Source organism: Plasmopara halstedii (assembly GCF_900000015.1).
Source record: "Plasmopara halstedii genome assembly, contig: Scaffold_1651, whole genome shotgun sequence".
Classification (NCBI taxonomy): domain Eukaryota; phylum Oomycota; class Peronosporomycetes; order Peronosporales; family Peronosporaceae; genus Plasmopara; species Plasmopara halstedii.
The window spans coordinates 519,043-537,704 of NW_020188562.1; the positions used below are offsets into that span (position 1 = coordinate 519,043).

An 18,662-nucleotide genomic window follows, 5' to 3' on the forward strand; every position below is an offset into this window, starting at 1 on the left:
ACATAGATTACGCTTCCTTAAGCGCTAAGCTACGGCAGCCTCGCTGCAAGAGACATCAGCATTTTTAGCTCGTCTTGCATGCCCTGGGGCAAATAAAAAAAATCCTCCTCCTCACAGAGGATCAGTCGTAACGACTCAGGTGAAAATTGACTACAAGTTCTGCAAAGTGCAGCGGGGCCGCCGTAGCCCTTTTGCTTAGAGGAAGCTAAGCTAAGGCCGTCGACCTTACGCTCTATACTAGAACCAGTACGAGTGTAGCGGATCGCAATCCGCTTACTCGAAGAGTAACCACAACATTCTTCCGTTAAAAACGTAAACAGTATTTATCGTTTTTTTAGCGGCAAAGCCACATTTATTTATTGTTTTACAATTTGCATTGTATAACCTAATTAAAACTGGCACGTACTGACCTCTTTAAGTGTAGCCACAGCATGGTGTAGTCACACCATCGTGTGTGACGCACACTCCTCATTTGTTACAGTACGTTAATTGCAACGGCTAATATACCTGGCTGCCAGAATTAAATGATAGTCAATATATCAAAAGAGATCAAACGGTTGTGAGGCGAGAAATTTGCACAGACCGTCCCCGATTTTCGCGAAGTCGAATACAGTGCCGGGCTTCTCAGCGTGCCCATAAAATGATACTCACCTCGCACGCATTTGATCCCAAGGAGCAGAGCAAATCTTGATGAAAATACCGTTTTCGCTATCTTTGAATCAGTATTGCTGCTGATTTCTAATCCGGATTAGCTAACATTAACCAATGCACTGCAAATCAAATTTAGCACCGAGAGGCGTCAACATGAGGCTAATACAGTATTGGTACACACATCAGTTTTCTGCAACTGTACATGTACCGTGCCATTGTGCATTAAACAAATTAGACACTCGCTTCGAGAAATTTAACGTATCTTGAGGCTGCTCAAGCTGGTGTAAGTTTCATTAATTTTGAAGCCAGATGGTGATGCTGCATGTGTATCGAACTTCAAGAATGAGCCAGTATATGCCGGTTTTTAAATGGAGGCGCCAAATCCTAACACATTTACTCAAAGATTCTACTGCGCTATCGGTGCTGGCACGTTGATTAAGAACGATTATCGTCGTCACCATTCAAGCGCCAAATATTACATTTACATTGTTAGCCACTAATTGCACCTACTGCGTCGACGGCAACGATTTATTTGACTATTGTCGAGATTTGATTTTTTAAGGAAAAGGGTCTGCAAGTAAGCGGACATTTCATCAAAAGTTAAGCTTCATGTATTAAAACTTATCTGCCACTGTGCAGCGGGAATATGATGACGTTTACACCTTTCACGAATTTCAACACAATTTCCCGCAGTGGACAATAGACGTGTCTCAAGTCATTTCGCCTGCCGCGCCGCACCGAAATGCACGCGCTCTTTAAGTTCTTATTTTATTGCTTGGTCATGGACATCGCCAACGACGTTGTGAAAGTTGATTGCAAGATACAGAATGGCAACGACCAGAGTACACCCGGTTCATCATTGCTCGTTGATGAAACAAAGTAAGACAAGCACACATTAGAAAGCAGCAGCATCCTCGTCTTTTTTTGTCCAGCGTGATTTTTGTACAGCTTTGGGCGCCCCATGATACTATCTACAGTGCCGCTGTGTTGTTATTTAACAGCTTTACAACCACAAAAAACGGCTGTACAGGGCAGAGATCCGGCAATCTAATACGCCACCTAGCATGACCACCAGCCGATAAATTAGCTGCTGCACTTGCACAGCTCACTCACACTGTATAGATATAGCCTTCGTTATCAGTCTGATAGTCAGGTGCTAGGGCAGGCGCGTCAACACAGCTCTGATTTTTACGGACACCCAAATTATTTGCCGTTCTTGCCTTGCAACAGCTTGACAGTCGCAACTGGGGCAAGAGATGGGTCGCTTCCGACTAACGCGTCACTTGATCCGAAACTTTATCTCGGGAGCTAGGTATACGATGGGTTGGTCGTCGTGTCATTTTGCTGTACTGCCGGTATTGGTATTTGCACGTGCGTGCGGATCTTTTTTACTCGCTCGTGATAGCGACTGTCTGTCGGTCCGCCGCCTTCGCTAGCGAGCAGAATGTCTTTCTAGCCGATCAGCAGGAGCTGCACCAGCTGACTGGCTTCGTGCTACTCATTTTCTTTCTTTCTTCGTCAAAGCTCGCACACACACTCACGGCAGATCGTCGTCGTCAGTATAGTGAGTCAGTCGGGATCCAGTGCAGGACCGCGTTTTTGTAGTACAGCAAACCAGACGCAGCGCAAATTGATGGGAGTGCTTCAACACAATCAGCTCGCGACAATTGCTTGTCCTGGTTCAAAGATCACATGGTTTAGACGAGGAGGTAATGAGCGTCGGCAGAAGCGTCACAATTCGCGTCATGAACCCGAATTCGACTGCGTCTACACTTTGTTGAGATTCGCGTCTTCGGCCCACCCCACCGGCGACAATATTCATCAAACCGGCACCAGCTACAGCTCCAACAATGCGGGCGATGGGCCTGAAAAGACTCGTGACCGTAAAAGCTGGTTTCCACGTTTCAAATCAAACTGGCTAGGCACTTTTCGATCCAAGCAAATGTTTCTATGTTGTGAATGCGCCGTGCCACCTAGTAGCGGGAACAGGCTTCCGAGCCAGACTAGCCGCTACAAAGGTGCCGAGGGAAAGCATTGCCGCTGCGGCAAAGACCAATGGCACCTTGCCAAATCTGTTGAAGAGACCGAATACAATCGTCGGATGGCGATTAGTAAAGCTCTGGGCGGTATGCGCTATGACGAGGCTGTGCAGCGTCTGCGAAACAAAGGCCAATCCGAGCTCGATTTTAACGTGTCGGAGTTTATCAATACTTCATCACTCTCTCCATCACAAAACACCGAAATACTTGCAATGTCATCGTCTTCGTCGAGCTCACATAAGCGTGCTCGCAGCGGTTCACTTTCTACTCGAATTTATGCTGCATCACATGTCAACAAGTGCGACTTATCCACTCTGCCCTTAACGACATCCCACGTTTATGAACACGCGAAACCCTTGAAGGATTACGTCGCGTACAATTCAGTATATAGCAATAATGTCATCGAGGATATGCATCCCCAGCAACACCCTCCGGAGTACGAGCATCTTCCCCCTGCATCTTTCGGTGACGAAGAGTCATTTGGAGACCTTCTTCAAGGCATCCTAGAGGATGATTCTCGAGGTGCCGAGACCACAAACATGGATTTTAACTCGAATCAGACGAGTGGATGTGGTGGAGCTCGGATTGGCTATGCCACCGAACCTTCACAAGCACATTTCAGTGTGGCTTCCTTAAAGCGTACAGTTAGTATGCCAGCCTATGCCGCAATCCCTTCTTTTATAGCCTCGCCACCGTGCGCATTACAGGATAACAGTCATCCGAGTCGCAGGGCTGGTTTGAATCATGCGCCTGCTTTCTTAAACTATTCCTTCCATGCGCTACAGCAGCAGCCAATGTTTCAGCATCAACCTCCAAATCAATTACAACGGCGAAATAAAACCCAGGAGCAAGTCTACACGAGACCACTTTCGATGACGCCAAGTGCTATCGCAACCACTACTTCAACGTCATTTTCTACATAAGTAGGAGTTCAAGTATTAGATGAAAGGAAGAAGAATGGCAGAAGCTTATCTGTAAACACAAGTGTGCTTGTACATACAACTCGTTTGATTGTCACGTTACTGTTTTGCTTTCACTTATGTACTGTCAATTGATCGTAAAGAAGGTGCAACCACGACTTCTTGGCGTTGAACAAGCTCGTCATTAGGCTCATGCAGATAGGTCTTCAGCAATATGTTGAAGTGATCGGGTTCGTATACCAGAAAGTCATTACTACAACACCCATTTAATTCTGGAGTTCAAAATACGCTCACTCAGAGGCACAGATATATTTCTGCCGCCAGACACTTCCAGAGTTGAGGTTGCGGCCACCTTCCCGCTTAATCTAGCACGAACAACTTCATCATATCTACTTAGATGAGCAAAACTACAGCCTTCCCGAAATCCAGACATAACGACTATTAAAAAGCAACATTTCACCTTCCTTGCAACTGCTCGGCTCTCAACTTGGCCCTATGTCTTCTTCTGTATCTCCTCAAACCACAAATCTTCATTCATTGTGCCACCGCATAATCTTCATCCTCTTTGCGCAATTGCCTATAAAACATCAAGCAAAGCAATTTTAGAGCCCAGCAAGTTCAGTTTAATGCATTTAGGACTAGCGGCGTTCGCCGTACATGCAGCAAGAGATTGGACGTCCACCGCTTGCAAAATCTCATGAATGTCACGCTTGACGAGTTCGCAGACAAAGTCGCGTTTTGACATGCGTAATTCGATGCTGGAGAGTGCGAAGCTCTGAATCAAGCGGCCGCGGAACGAAAGACATTAACTCTTAGCAGTTGTAGAGCGACAACAAGGGGCATAAACACTACGACGCAAATGCAAAGATTAAAGACCAGGAGGAAGAGATAAATTTTAGGTCGACGAGCCAATGTTTATGACGATAATATGTGAAATGCACTATGGTAATAATTCCATTCGAACGAAAGTCTGCTAAGTTTTCCAAACAAGTACTGAAACACCAATGGCAACACTAAAGTAGACATATGTTTTAATTTCATGCGTCACATAGGCGCCAAAGGAAGAGCCCACGACGCAGTTCCAGCCGCGGCCATATTCCTTTTCCATGTTGCGGCGTACGAATTCAGCTATGGTAGAAAAAGTTTTTTCCGACTGCGGTAAAAGTGAATCATTCGTCGTCATCTTCTTAATGTGTGCGTCATTTTTTGTTAAAATGGACAGCTCAACGTACTGTGACTTGCAGCTGAAAAGCGTCTTTTGCTGTGCTCAACACCTTATCGAGCATGGCGTCCGTCATGTCCTCAGCAAACACAACAACCTTGTGAAATTTATCGTTGCTCTTATTTGACATCGTGTGCTGCAGAAGAGGTGGAAATGCAATAGAAGAGATAAGTGCCCCTTCGTGACTGAATAAAAAGTATCTTACAATTATGTTCAGTTTTCGCTACAACCAGATTTCTGGTGGTTAATGAATATTAATTCCCACTTGTGTCCCTTTATGAACTTTCGCTGTCTGAAGTCTGACATGTTTGAAATCCACTATTCATGATTTTTTTCCTTGTCCAAAAGAAAAATACTTAAGTTCAACGCGTCATCAGCTTCGACGTCCGAGTCTGAATAAGATCGTATTCTCTGTGTAAATTGGTTCACTATATAACATTAAATTAGCAAGACATAGTGCTTACAAGGGTTTGTTTGAAGCGGTTAAGTCACGAGGAGATAGGATAATTGACGGCGCTAGAGTCAGAAACGGTAGGAGTTAGTCAACCATAGACACTTCCAAAAATGCCTAAATAAGGCTTTTATGTATACACCACTGTTTCCCACAGTGAGGCCGCGACAGTTTTTCTTTGGGTAGTAGAGGCTGAGATGGACATACAATCGGGCATGCTTAGACATTTACTTGCAGGTAGTGTCTAAGCGACAATGTCGCGCCTAACCAGGCGTACCGATTGCAGTAAAAAGCTTATTCACCCATCAAGAGATTTACAAGATAGCGAACTATGCTCACGAGCTGCAAGCTCTCACTGGCGCGATGGTGGCAGTCTCATTTCCCAAGGCGGCAACGGCCACAATCGTAATGGAGGAAGAGCGACTCGCACTGATATCTCTGCGTTCATTCCATCTCTTTCGAGGATGTTGTATGTGCCGCACTGAAAGCAAAGAACAACCTTCGTGCCATGAGACCGGTCAAAGTACGGACGAGTGCAGTCTACACGAACAAACCAGAGGTGATGCACTACAACCATGCAAAAAACGATGGGAAGAATGTTCTCACTGCCAAGCAACACCCTGGTATGCGCAAATGCTGCATCTATGATAGTGCCAGACATTCGAGTAATGCGTGGTCCCATTGCTTGACATAAAAATGAAAAGAACTGAGCTCCTACGCAGGGTCTATTGATAAGCCTCTTAAGGAAATAGGCCAACTCCGAGAGGTGCATGGCGGCCTACCGAGAAGAACTGGGTTGTATTAAAGGTCGTGAAGGTCAAAGTTGAAAGTGAGTGGCTGCACTGAAGAGTGATGGGATAGCTCTACAGATTGTTGGCATTTAACATAAAAATCCCAAAAATTTCGATACGACGAGTTTGTGTACAATTGGCGAGTACATAAAGCAGTAGATATTACCCGGAGATGTTGAAGATGCTAAATTTAGATAAGATCTCCATGCGTTACAGGAGCACTGGCCGAAATGTCAGGAGTCCTCCTGAAGTTTCCTGAAAATTTCGAGATTTTTGTAGCGTAATGTTTGTACCAGACCTGAATCTGAGCTACATATTCGTTCGAGATATGACGTGACTGACACAGGATAAGCCAACATTTGACTGGGATTTGTCAACATTGCATACCACTACTTAGGATAGTTCAAGTGAGTCATGAATTTTTCTCTGCTATGGTCGAGATCCGCTGTTGGCGTTGACACGAAGCAATAATAGCTATGGAGCAGGACATGAAATCGTCTGATTGACCAGCAGCTATATTGCCACTGATCAAATACAGCAAAACCTCACAAGTAAGGTTTGAAGCCACTCGATTTTTGTACTTGCCCTGTGACATGCCCCCCCACTGGGATGTGAAGCACGTTGAGATCTAGATTTTTACGACACTGTGCATGAAGTACCACTCCACAAGCAACCACTGCATTCAAGGTTTCACCTCACTTTCTGCGGCTTATCGTGCCTGCTCTTCAAAACGTATTTGCGCCGAATAGTATTTTTAATGAGGATATCGAGGTGATCTCCATTGAAAGCGGTCGTAGTGACTAATGGAGCCCTAAGTAAACAACCGGGTGCGCTTAGGGCAGCATCGATTAGAAATTTTCAATCTTTTCGCGAGAGACGTATCTGGGGTACTAGAAGCTGACAAAAGTGCTGATGAAGATTGTATTCAGTATGCGTACTGGACGGGAAAGGACACAATCTCACCCCTATTGAAGCTTTACGACACAGTGGACGTTCGTCTCAAGCGTCACCTCATTTTCGACTTTCAAGAGTTCAGAGACGTCCAGATCACAATATATCACATCAAACTTCTGCTATTTATAGCCTGCTCGTTTTCATTAGCAGTTGTAACAATTTCGATCGAAGGTCTAATCAACCGTTAAGCTGATCACCTCTCATTAGTAGAAGGCGCACTGCGACAGACTACTCTATCTTTTCTTCGGCGGGTATACAAACCGGAGTGCGCCAGATCGTAAGCAGCCACGGCACCAGAAAGATTTGCCGAGGTTGAACCTCGAACTACCACGAGCTCTCCGACTGAAAATATTTCATCTACTTCACCAAGCACTGACATAACCGAGGTATACCCCATCTACCCACCAAATGTCTCGCTAAGGACAAATAATGATACGAATACCTAGTCATCCCGGAAGACTCTCCATACTTCGGAACTTTACGACCGGTCAACTCTGAAGCCGCTCATCAGGCATTGAGTCATGGAAAACTTGTCGTTCATTTGGAAATCCGGAAATATGTTAATTTACTGCTGAAGCCACAAAAATGCATATACATGTGACTTGCCATTGCGACTACTTAGCTTGACCAACTTTACGTAAACTCCAAATAAATGGACTGTGAAGTATGATAGAAATCTCTACATTTTTCCAGTTTAATCAGATTTAAGTTTTGTTTGTAACATGCTCTGGTTGTTCGATACAAATTTCAATAAACACTGGCGTCAACATGTCAACTGCCTGTTTGCATGGAGGTGTAGTGGTCGAAGACGCCGAACACTATTTTGAGGTCATCACGTGGTTTGTTGTCGAAAGAATTATTGCCTTAAGGAATTTGGTGAGGTCATTGAAGAAGATCTCGATTGGACTTAGGTGATATTTGTGAATGTTTATCAACTTACGTCAACTGTGACTAAGTTCTACACAGATCATGCTGCACAAGTGGTATTTAACATTGTTCGCTGTTATGTTCTACACTCTCTGAGGCTACATTCAATCAAGGAGCTATATTGGACTAACAACCTCTGCGTGTTATATCAATTTTTACACTAGGCTTAACATTAAAGTCATACTTTTGCAAGCTCGCAAAAGTTGCTTTAAGGATAACGAGGGTTAAGTTGACAGCACGGATCAACGCAATTTTGTGTGCTTCACGTCTACATACAGCGAACAAATTAAATTTGGAAAAGGATCAGCCGTCTAAGCTGTTTGTTCATTAGGTTCGTTTGATCATGACCTGGCTACGACTATGACTTATATATGCACGACTACGACTAGCAAGTGACTCGTCCTGGCTAACTACTTGCACGAGTATATTGACAGTTATTTTGTCATAACTCGAACTTTATGGAAAGATATCAAAGTGCTACGAAGCAATTGTAGAGTCGATCCCCAAGGCTTGGGAATACATCTTCCCGCGATTCTGGCGCTCCCAATTCTGGATCGAGCATATATGTGATCTGCTAATCTTTCGCTCGACAGCGTTCGCCAGCGTCTGTACCTTTTTCGACCCAGATGCTTATGGGCTCATTGACAGCTGCTTGGAATATAAATTTGTCGATAGCAGAAGCTAAGGCGTAGTTGACAATATATCTAATCGACCCTATGGGACTTGCCAGCTTGGAAACGGCTACCCCGGTCTTGGCAAGGGGATACTTGCAGAAAAGAATGTTTTTTAAACTTCATATTCTCTGCTGAGTATATTTCTGGGGTCTCTCCTCGAAAATAACGAGACATGATTTTTTTTCGACTGACTACTAATTTGGTAGGTATTATGCAATGGCAAATGCGCTTTCGCGTTGCTCCTACTATGAGCTTTGGCATGTTACGATGGCGAGCACATAACTCGATGAGGCAGTACAAAAAGCAGAAAGGTCATGAAAAAACATGCGCTGGGTTGCAAAAGATTTGGGAATTAATATGCCCGTAGTTACAGACATCGTTTTTCAAAGGTCTCGGTCGCATGTCTGACTGATGCTAAGTATAGTTAACCGATCCGTGGCCCAAGTGGGTTGTAGCTTGGCCTGGGACCGGGATGTACCTGGTTCGATACCCATAGGATCCAAATCAAGGACGCCGGAGACTGGACACTAAAGTGCACGAGCAATCACATCCCAGTGGTGTGACCGCCCTGTCAAGCCGCACCAAAATGGGTGTGTGATAGTAGGGTGGGAGGAGGTCCTACCGACCGAAAAAGCCACAAAGTTTAATGAGGGGTGCGGAACCCGGTCCCGAATGAGCTGGATAGCTACCAGCATCCCGCGCTAAAGAAAGCTTAGTTTTATCATGTGGGTTCCGGTAGCTTAAATCTCCTTGATGCTAAGTACCTCAACATTTACTATTCTATAGTGCTCTCACATTCACCAATATGAGGTGTACATCTTGACAAAGACGTCAAGTACAGAATACTGCATCAGTCACATGATATGGCAACTTCGAGAAAAAGACAATACAGTTTGGCTCGGAGAACGCTATGTACGGGTGGTATCAATTATATTTGAGTAAGCACCTATGTGCGCACGTGTAAACTGTGACTAAATATTACGTACTCGCCGGTCGCGTCGTCACCTTTGACCAGCTCGTCGGATATAGCAGAGTATTGACAGTCTACAAGTATTTATTCAGCTTTAAGTCTCCCGAAAATGCACCGATATCTTGGTCCTTATGGTTCATCTGTGCAAAGATTTATACACCTGCTGGCAGTGATACCATCTCCGGCGAGAATGCGGCCAAGCTAACCCTCGCCAAAGTTTTTTGCCAGCATGGCTTGCAGATAGCGATACTGTCGAGTCGAGATACACGCTTTTTAGCAACGTTTAAGCAAAATTTGATCAGTTTGCTAGTTATTGATGGCTAATGATAATAATACGGAAAGTATTGATTGCGTGGTGGAGGATATCCTCCGAAATACTTGCGCGAAGTGACTCCGTGCTGAAGAATAATACTCTTGCTAATGAAATTCGAGTTAAATAATCTCTAGATGCGTCTACTGACCTTTCTCGCTTTACATCTATTAATGATTTATCTATCCCGTGTTTGCCTTTGATACCATTACTAAGCGACTTCAGTCACTGGAGAAATGGCTGTCGATACAACTTAATTTTTATGCAAGCGCGGCTACATTTTTGTACCAATACCTCTGATTTTATCTCAACGCTATTGAATTAAGCAAGCCGGGTGCACAGCAATTTACTCAAGTAGCAGAAAGTTTTAAGCGACATTCCTACGCCCGAGGCACCCAAAATACACATGCAAATGTAGTGGTGTAATTATGTCCTGAATGTTATGAACGTACCTATACAAGTAGTGTATACAGTCTATAGCACTAAGCTGCGATCACGCTACACCAGACAGCGCCGTAAAAATTCTTATAAGTAGTGGTTCGATTTAGTGTGAGAGGTTTAGTGGGATGACGAGTTCAATTGAGCTGTTACCAGTATCTGGGTAATGGATACCCGAGCACCGAAAAACTATATAAGCTCTCAATATTATTCTGCTAGATTGACCTACCGTCATTTTTGTTCTTGATATGGTACTCCCTCGGCCTTTACAAGAGATTTATCGTTGCCGGTTTGGGCTCAAACCACTGTCGAGTATGATTATACCTTGCCGCAAATTAGATCCTGGTCGAATATTGTGAAAGCTACATGAGACGGGCTGCTAAAGCAAGAACAAGAGGCAATAATTCTCACATCCTCATTTGAGCTGTGCTTACCCACGCAACATCAAGTATAATTCGATACTAAAGTCGGACGTTGCCTCAGAGACGTCGGTCTTCTAAGCTGTGCGACGCAGGTGACATCGCGTCTATTCACAATGAGCGAATTGAGCCCGGCACAATTTGGTACTATCATAGGCAGAACATTTATTGCTTCACGTACAGTCTACCCAGAGTGTAAGAATTAACTCAACCGCTGCTAGCCCAAGCGTAAGTATTACTCTCGAGAAACAACAATCTGTGGGATCAGATAGCGCTCTTGAAGACACCTTATACGTTAATTTTGCTCGCCAATTTTGCTCGCTTATGAGCAAAAGGTCTTGCATGATTAGGCGTGTTAAGTCTACGTTGCGTGTTGATAGCAACTATGAGTCGTTTAAAATCATATACACGGGGTGATGAGATCGGCGGAGGTGGTATAACGCACAGGAAGGCCGGGATCTCAGGGTAGACCATCTCAGGCATGACAAGCTGGTGGTAAGCGTAATTTATGCCACTTGGCATTGAACGCTTCTTGTTCGAGGAAGCGGGCATAAATTTCTTAATTGTGCAGTGTGCAGTCGTAGCGCAGCGAATGACTTAGTCGTATGTCTTCACGTGAGTGCGGGGAATTTTGGATGTTGCGAAAAGAGTTGCTCCGATCGTTATGTTGCACAACCTAGCCGTCGAGTATACTTTTAGGACGTTGAGGTCAAGGTCGCGCCTGTTGAACCTGGTCGAAATATATGTGGTGGCAAAACAAAGATGACTCCTAAGGCAAAGATGATCTTGTCGTGGGAACTATAGAGTGGAAGAACGGGTGTATGAATCCGCGTTCAGTGGGAATGTAAGGAACAAACAGAAACAGTGTATGTCTCAGTGCGATCTACATCGTGATGGAGGGGTATGGGGTGCATACTGTAATATGTGTGCAAATACAATACACTTTCGTTACTTCTAGATGTTGTTTCATATAACGATGATATGACTTTGTTAAGAGATGCCCATCGTACACACAAGCTGTGAGACTCACGTCAAGCAATCTAATTAGTTGTGTTGTAAAAATAGAATTACGGATAAAGCTAGTAACATCTATAGAATACTTTCAGATACGTGACACTCCTAAAGTGGCATAGAAAACAATGCACGCAAATTATTGAATAGACCCGCGGTTCGCTACGGAGTCTAGCATACAAACTCAAGGTTTGTCTGATACCATGGATGCTACAAGTCAAATTTTCCGCGATGCAAGGAGCACAACAACTCATTGGAGTTTTATCACAAATTGTGCCTTACAAGCATGTGCTTTAAAGGGTTACGGGTGTAGCAGCAAACAAATTAGTGTCGCTTGTGCAGATATGTTGTGCATCATGTGACAGGGTTGTCGATTGCTCAGCATATGACGCTAGACACCCTATAAACGGGATTAAAAGCCGACGAATTAATTAACATACTTTTATTCTTACAATTTCACGAGTGACATACATTTAGGATAGAAAATTCTAAGTCAATAATTTATAAATCGTTTGCTACACACAATGATAATGTTTGAGGTGATACCCAGTTGCACCACGAACCTCTTTTTGATGAGGTCCCATGATCTTCATAGGCGCTTTTGACTATTTATAACAAGATATTGTACTTTGCACAATGTACAAAAGTGTAAAATATCCCAACACAATATTGCTGGTAACAAACGACACACCAAGATGTAGACCACAGTGATTTCCAAATTTATCATGTCTGTATAAGACGTCACTGAAACTTAAAAGCTTAACGATCACGCACTACAGTTGGTGCTTCTCACCCTTCCTTGCGTCTTAGAGCGCCTACTGTGAGCGCAAATTCTCATTGATTGTCATTTTCCTACCTATCGTCATTTAGATCAGCAAACTACAAAAGAAGTGAAAATCTTGTGACTGAATAGACTATATTCATTATCAATTAGACGGCCGAGATACCCATTCTCAATGAAAGAAGTTGCAACACTTCGCCGTGTAATATACGAGTACATCTATCCAGTCGCCTCTATAAAATAATGAATAAAAGTTCCAGGCTTGCCTATCTCCAAGCACAAAAATGCAGCTGATATTGATCGCCGCGCCGAAGAAAACTTCCTCCGTTGTTATCTGCTCAAGACAATAAGGAAGTGAGCGCCGAATAGTCACCTCGCAGGTGTATTTTAAGACCGCTTCTTAGGAGTATCGCTTAAGATTGGAGATTCTGCCGTCGGGTAAGTCGATAGCCTCCATGTGAGCTGAATCATGGATTCCGATTATCAAACGGGGTGCCCAATGGATTCGCAAACTGAGTGAGAATAACACGTCGTCTAACCCATCCCACAGCTTTACAATAGAAATACAATGAGACAGGCCTTACAATTAACATCAATAAATGTTTGGATTTGCAGATACCAATCTAACTTAGACGTCGAGGTTAGAATTCATCGCCTGCATTCTTGCCGTGACCAGTCTCTCTAATCTATATTACAGCTGTTAGGCTGGCATGAAACTTGCGACAAGATCAAAGTTTTTTGCTAGTGGTATAAGCGCTGCATTGAGCGCCCCTGCCCCCTGCCTTTTTACCAGTGGTGAAAATTCCGACATCATGCCATAAGCGACAAAACGGCTAGGGAAACTCGCAGAGTTGGGAACTAGTGAGTATATCCCTGTCGCAACACCAAATACTGGCAAATAAAATGATGATCTGCCGGCCTCAATCGTTCCACGTTAACATCGGCAGCTTCTATTTTATTCAGCAGATCCGGTAGAGGATGACCCGCCAGAAGCAGACTCTTGTGAACTTTTCTTATTGAGGCGAATGGCAACTCTTTCCAAGTAGCTCGGCGTGCAGCCATAGCTGAGAAAGTCTAGCTCTCTAAAGTTAAGATATATCGCTTCTTGCCATCGCACTGTACGTCTTGAGGCATGTGGGTCAAAATTGCGTTGCTACTCCAGGGAAGAGGATAGCTCAGCTGTTTTGATGGAATGGATGCCGCTCCATCTTCAAGCGATAAACAAGCGCCAAGCTATCAAAACAGATCACGATAAATCGTTAGCAAGCCTTTGTGGAATACAGTATACTCTCGCGATAGCATAGGGAGGTTAAGAATGCAACACAGTTTTTTTCGCGATTACCGAACATGATCGATGCCTTTTCGAACATTGCATTTGTTTTTGTTGGCAGGTCAACCGCATTTAATACAAATTTATCAGACTACACATTGGTGCGTGGTTTGGTTTCGGCGTGCTGATTTTCAGCATTCATTCAAAGTATCGTGCATCCTGTGCATAACGCTCAATCTCATTGAAAAAGAGTTTGAATTGTTGCTACACATTGTTGTCGGGCTCATATCAACAAGTCGAATTGGATTGAGAACCCAACCCCCATGCTTCATACAAAGCCAAAGATAACAATAATAACGGTGTCAAAGGCAATGTGAGGATAACCGAACTATTTTTATAATAAGGTAAAGGCCATCAAAGTTGTACATTGCTTTATATATGTGGATTGTATCAAAAATTGCCAAAGTTACACCAAGAGTAAAGTTCGTGGCCCTTTACACTTTTGACTTCCGGTCCAATCATGGTTTGTGGCGTCCCAGTCAAGCCATTCCTAGGATAAGATTATGCTTTGAGCCAGGCCCGAAACGAGACAATGCTTTACGCCTTAAAAATCCTCAACCTTCCTGGATGGCTCAATACGACCTTTCACACTTCAACTGGTGACTCCACCGCAAGACGCACGAATATCGTATCCTCATTTCTCTTCACTTGATGGTTCAATAAAGTCTTTCACCTCTGGTACAAAACGCAAAAATATCGCATCAGTCTTTACCGTCTTATACAACTCCGCTTGCTTAGCAATCTATTTTTTTTCTGGCCTCACCAATCCCGCAGCTTCGATCATAAAAACATATGACTTTGAACTGCGAAATTTATCTACTGTAGAAATAGTCAACCTCTTTGTGCTGGATCCCATCGACCACGACCACCAGGAAGTACAATAAGATCCAGTTCTTCCCTGATAGGCTTCTCTGTGCGCTTGAAGGTTCTTCATACGGAATTTATTGACTGACTTGGTGTATGTGTCTGACGATTCCTCGCGAGGAATTCATTAGTCAACCTTGCGCTTGTGTCTGACCTTTCGTTGATCTCAGTCAATAGCGAAGGGGGCCCGCAAGGCACATATTTATCGTATATCCAGAGATGATATATCTCAGAATTTCACGGAGAAACACAGCCACTAAAAAAAATTCGCCTCTTCCTCCTAAACATAACCACGGCTAATCGCCTCTGATGCGCAAAGTAAAATTTCAAAGTACTTTAATCGGCTCTCGTGGCAGTGTAAGTCTAATGCTACACATCGCTTCTTCACAAGAATTACATCTACCGTGGACGTAGGTGTATTTGGTACCAGCCGCACCCTTTCGACTAATTGCCATCACGACGATAAATTATACCGCCTCTGGGAGGTAGTCGGATGTAATTGTGGCGTTAAAATCTTTACCCTCTTGAAGTACATGACCTTTTCAACTTCCTTCCCTGATAAAATCGAGTTTTCGTCCTGGCTTATAGAGGTGAGTTGTCAACACCAGTAGCCTTACAGTGGGCTCCATCTGTTTTTCTACCGGCGCCTTGTTTGAGCAATTTTATTGGTGTCCTATCATCCCAATCACATAGCTGATAAATATTTCCTGGTGGGCAATTACCGCATCTGGTCCTTTGGCTGCCAGTTTGCTGATCCGGTCAAGAGCCATGGTATAATAAGCGTGTCCAGTTGTCCCGATGCCATCAACTCACACATCTCATATCCCCTTTACAAAGAATGCAGTCCTTCCAAGATTCTAAGATGTATCACAAGTACTACCTAGTGCAACAGGGTTGCCGTGTACTTGCACTTGCACAGCGGATGCTTCGACTTTAGGGTTCCCATCAACAACGGATGTCGGTTCTACCTTCACCCAGTGAAGGAAGTAACAGCCTCCGTATAACTAGGTGTTTAGTTCACTCTGCTTTTCTACGAGGAAATGGACTCAAAATTAAAATACTCAAAATATATCATCTGTTTTACATGGTGTGCGGTTCGTGCACCATCGAAATCTATAAACACTGATATTTCGGTACTTTTGAATATTCATAATTACATAATCCTGTGTGAATTTCGTACAATTGAACAAAATTGTATTTATACACTCACAACATAAAATTGTGAGGTGTACATACGGTATGTCCCAATTGCATCCTCTTGATATTTTAATCGAAGTCTCATCACGATCTTTTGTCTCTGAAGCTTTAGTTGTATTCAATAATTCTTCTTCCGGACGTATTGCAGACGAAATTAATAAAATAGATTTTGATATTCGGTTTACGTAGTTTATACTGACGATGGCTTCTACCTGGGATTAATATTATTACCTCGTGTTTTGCTCTAGTCGTTGCACAGATCGAAACAAGCTAAAATATCTAGAAACCCCACCTCTATATCACATATGTTGGCCATCACTCGTTTCCCTCGTCGCTTTCCAACTGCCAACAAGCGGCCCTTATATCTATCGATGCAGTTAAGAAGGGTCTTTTTGTCTTCAATGTTTCCGTGTCAAGCCGTGTGCAAACGTCCTTTGGTCGGTTTCTCTACCTATTCCCTTCATCGAGTCCATATTTCGTCGGCTTTTTTATTGCCGTCCGATAATGGCTCGATACCTGTGAAGATCCCAGTGACTCAGTCAGTTAACTTTTCCACCTTCGCTGCATCTCTACATGAAAACGACGAGCAGCAACATCATCAAAACATCCATGACGACAGCTATCTCTTTGGTGAGCGTACCGACGAATGGTATACCACGTCACGCAATCCACGTACGAACTCGACATTTCCAGGCGTCGACAGTGTTACGAGACGCTTGAGTGCTATAAAAATGCCAAATCTTCTTTCGTGCTCGCGCCAAGAAATGCTCGATTATTTTGACAACTCATGGGCGATGACAGATGCCCTATTTGCCACGTTACAGGGCAAGCGTGCCTTCACGACGCCACCACCGCATCAGCTCCGCCACCCGCTAATATTTTACTATGGACACCCAACTAGCTTCTACGTTAACAAGTTTCTCTTGTCGGGTCTCATCCAAAAACCCGTGAACCCTTATTTCGAGCAGATTTTTGAAGTGGGCGTAGACGAAATGCGCTGGGATGATATGAGCAAAAATGAAATGCACTGGCCACACGTAGCTGACGTACTAGTCTACCGTCGTCAAGTTTATCAACTCATTCGGAATGTAATCAAAACTCATCCGGGATTACAAGCTGGACATGAGCAAATTACCGAGAACAGTCCGCTTTGGGCGCTGCAAATGGCGCTCGAGCACGAGCGTATTCATCATGAGACCACATCGATGCTGATATTGGAGCATCCAGTCGAATTTTTCAAGAGCACGCCACTGCTGCCTGACTATCATAAATCGCTACATGACGTTAAAAAAAGAGTCACAATGCAACCGGTTGCAGGTGTGGACTATCCAATAAACGATTTTGTCGAGCTTCCTGCTGCCAAAGTTCGGATCGGCAAACCACGCGATTTTCCTTCGTTTGGATGGGATAATGAGTATGGCCACTGCGAAGTAAATGTACCAGCCTGCCGTGCAAACAAGTTTCTCGTTTCAAATGGAGAGTATTCCGAGTTCGTGCGTGAAGGTGGCTACATGGAGCCATTGTATTGGAGCACACATGGCTGGGATTGGCGCTGTTTTCGCGACACGAAATTGCCTTCTTTTTGGGTGCAGGACGGTCTGTCTAGCAGTCGACGTTTTAAGTTACGATTAATGTTTGATGTGGTGCCAATGCAATGGAATTGGCCTGTTCAGGTAAATTGCCACGAGGCTCAGGCTTTTTGTAAGTGGAAGCAAACCAAGCAGTCAGATCAAAATTTAATCTACCACCTCACAACAGAGCCAATTCATCAGTTGATGCGAAATGAAAAGGATCGCTCTATTTATGTGTTTTCTGACGCTAATTTGATGCTTCCGAAGAGCACCAACATGGCTACTGATTTAGACAAGAATCTTAACTGGGCTCACATGTCGTTTTCTCCCGTGGACGCCTTGCCGCCAACAACCCAGGGATTTTATGATGTGTTTGGTAACGCTTGGGAGTGGTGCGAAGATATGTTCTCGCCGCTGCCTGGATTCCGCGTTCATCCTTACTATCATGACTTCAGTGAGCCCTGCTTTGATGGTGAGCACAACATTATAATGGGCGGATCTTTCGCTAGTGCCGGTGGAAATGGCGTATCCAAATTTTCTCGCTTCCACTTCCGCCCACATTTTTTCCAACATGCAAGCTTTCGAGTCGTGGAGCAGAAAGTTAACGGCGAAAGCGAATTCATGTTAGCAACAACAGACGTGGATGCTCCGTTCCCGTATGTAAGACGAACCCCGTCCCAATAAACCGAGCGCAAGCTGTTATCTGGCGAAGGTCGTGAACTAGATAAAATTTCTTAAGGAAACTATACTGTTATCACTTTTCTCAATAGTTACCATGTCAACTTAAACTTTCACTTGTAATCGGGCAGGAGAAAATATATTTTTGCTTGGTCTACCGTCTGCTTTTTATCACCTAGTCAATACAAAGACAAAATCTTTATAACCTTCACTCATCACTTTTTACCAGACCGGACGGCACGATTGTGGCGATCAGAATGATTTTTACTTTTGATGAGTGACAGAGCCAGAAGATGTCTTTTCCTACCACTCCTCTTCTTCCATATTTACTACGTTGAGCATCTTCAGCAATTGCGCAATCTTTCATACTTTTGTACCGTATTATGGTGTAAGAGCGAATGACACTTTTGAGACAGCGTCAAACAAAAGAATGCTAATCAACCTAGGTACGAATCGCGATTTAG

The 18,662-nt window shown here is 43.9% G+C and overlaps 6 protein-coding genes across 6 annotated transcripts; 4 read left to right on the top strand and 2 right to left on the bottom strand.

Annotated features, from left to right (window-relative positions):
- The first annotated feature begins 934 nt into the window (after positions 1 to 934).
- On the top strand, positions 935 to 2,280 carry PHALS_14832 (uncharacterized protein). The gene has a single exon (XM_036407089.1). It carries the CDS (start codon positions 1,908 to 1,910, stop codon positions 2,085 to 2,087), a length of 180 nt encoding a protein of 59 aa, XP_036263349.1. The 5' UTR covers positions 935 to 1,907; the 3' UTR covers positions 2,088 to 2,280.
- A 4-nt stretch (positions 2,281 to 2,284) lies between these two features.
- Positions 2,285 to 3,613, top strand: PHALS_01968 (uncharacterized protein; the record flags this gene model as incomplete). Its single annotated transcript, XM_024716460.1, has 1 exon — positions 2,285 to 3,613. The coding sequence occupies one exon, from the start codon at positions 2,285 to 2,287 to the stop codon at positions 3,611 to 3,613; it is 1,329 nt and encodes a 442-aa protein (XP_024582056.1).
- A 970-nt stretch (positions 3,614 to 4,583) lies between these two features.
- On the bottom strand, positions 4,584 to 4,962 carry PHALS_01969 (dynein light chain; the record flags this gene model as incomplete). The annotated part of the gene is made up of 2 exons (XM_024716461.1): positions 4,584 to 4,763; positions 4,843 to 4,962. 2 exons carry the CDS (start codon positions 4,960 to 4,962, stop codon positions 4,584 to 4,586), a joined length of 300 nt encoding a protein of 99 aa, XP_024582057.1.
- A 6,285-nt stretch (positions 4,963 to 11,247) lies between these two features.
- PHALS_01970 (uncharacterized protein) lies at positions 11,248 to 11,570 on the top strand (the record flags this gene model as incomplete). The annotated part of the gene is made up of 3 exons (XM_024716462.1): positions 11,248 to 11,261; positions 11,345 to 11,381; positions 11,466 to 11,570. The coding sequence occupies 3 exons, from the start codon at positions 11,248 to 11,250 to the stop codon at positions 11,568 to 11,570; spliced, it is 156 nt and encodes a 51-aa protein (XP_024582058.1).
- A 1,688-nt stretch (positions 11,571 to 13,258) lies between these two features.
- Positions 13,259 to 13,620, bottom strand: PHALS_01971 (uncharacterized protein; the record flags this gene model as incomplete). The annotated part of the gene is made up of 2 exons (XM_024716463.1): positions 13,259 to 13,391; positions 13,451 to 13,620. The coding sequence occupies 2 exons, from the start codon at positions 13,618 to 13,620 to the stop codon at positions 13,259 to 13,261; spliced, it is 303 nt and encodes a 100-aa protein (XP_024582059.1).
- Positions 13,621 to 16,680: 3,060 nt separating this feature from the next.
- Positions 16,681 to 18,204, top strand: PHALS_01972 (Formylglycine-generating sulphatase enzyme domain; the record flags this gene model as incomplete). Its single annotated transcript, XM_024716464.1, has 1 exon — positions 16,681 to 18,204. One exon carries the CDS (start codon positions 16,681 to 16,683, stop codon positions 18,202 to 18,204), a length of 1,524 nt encoding a protein of 507 aa, XP_024582060.1.
- Between the last annotated feature and the right edge of the window lie 458 nt (positions 18,205 to 18,662).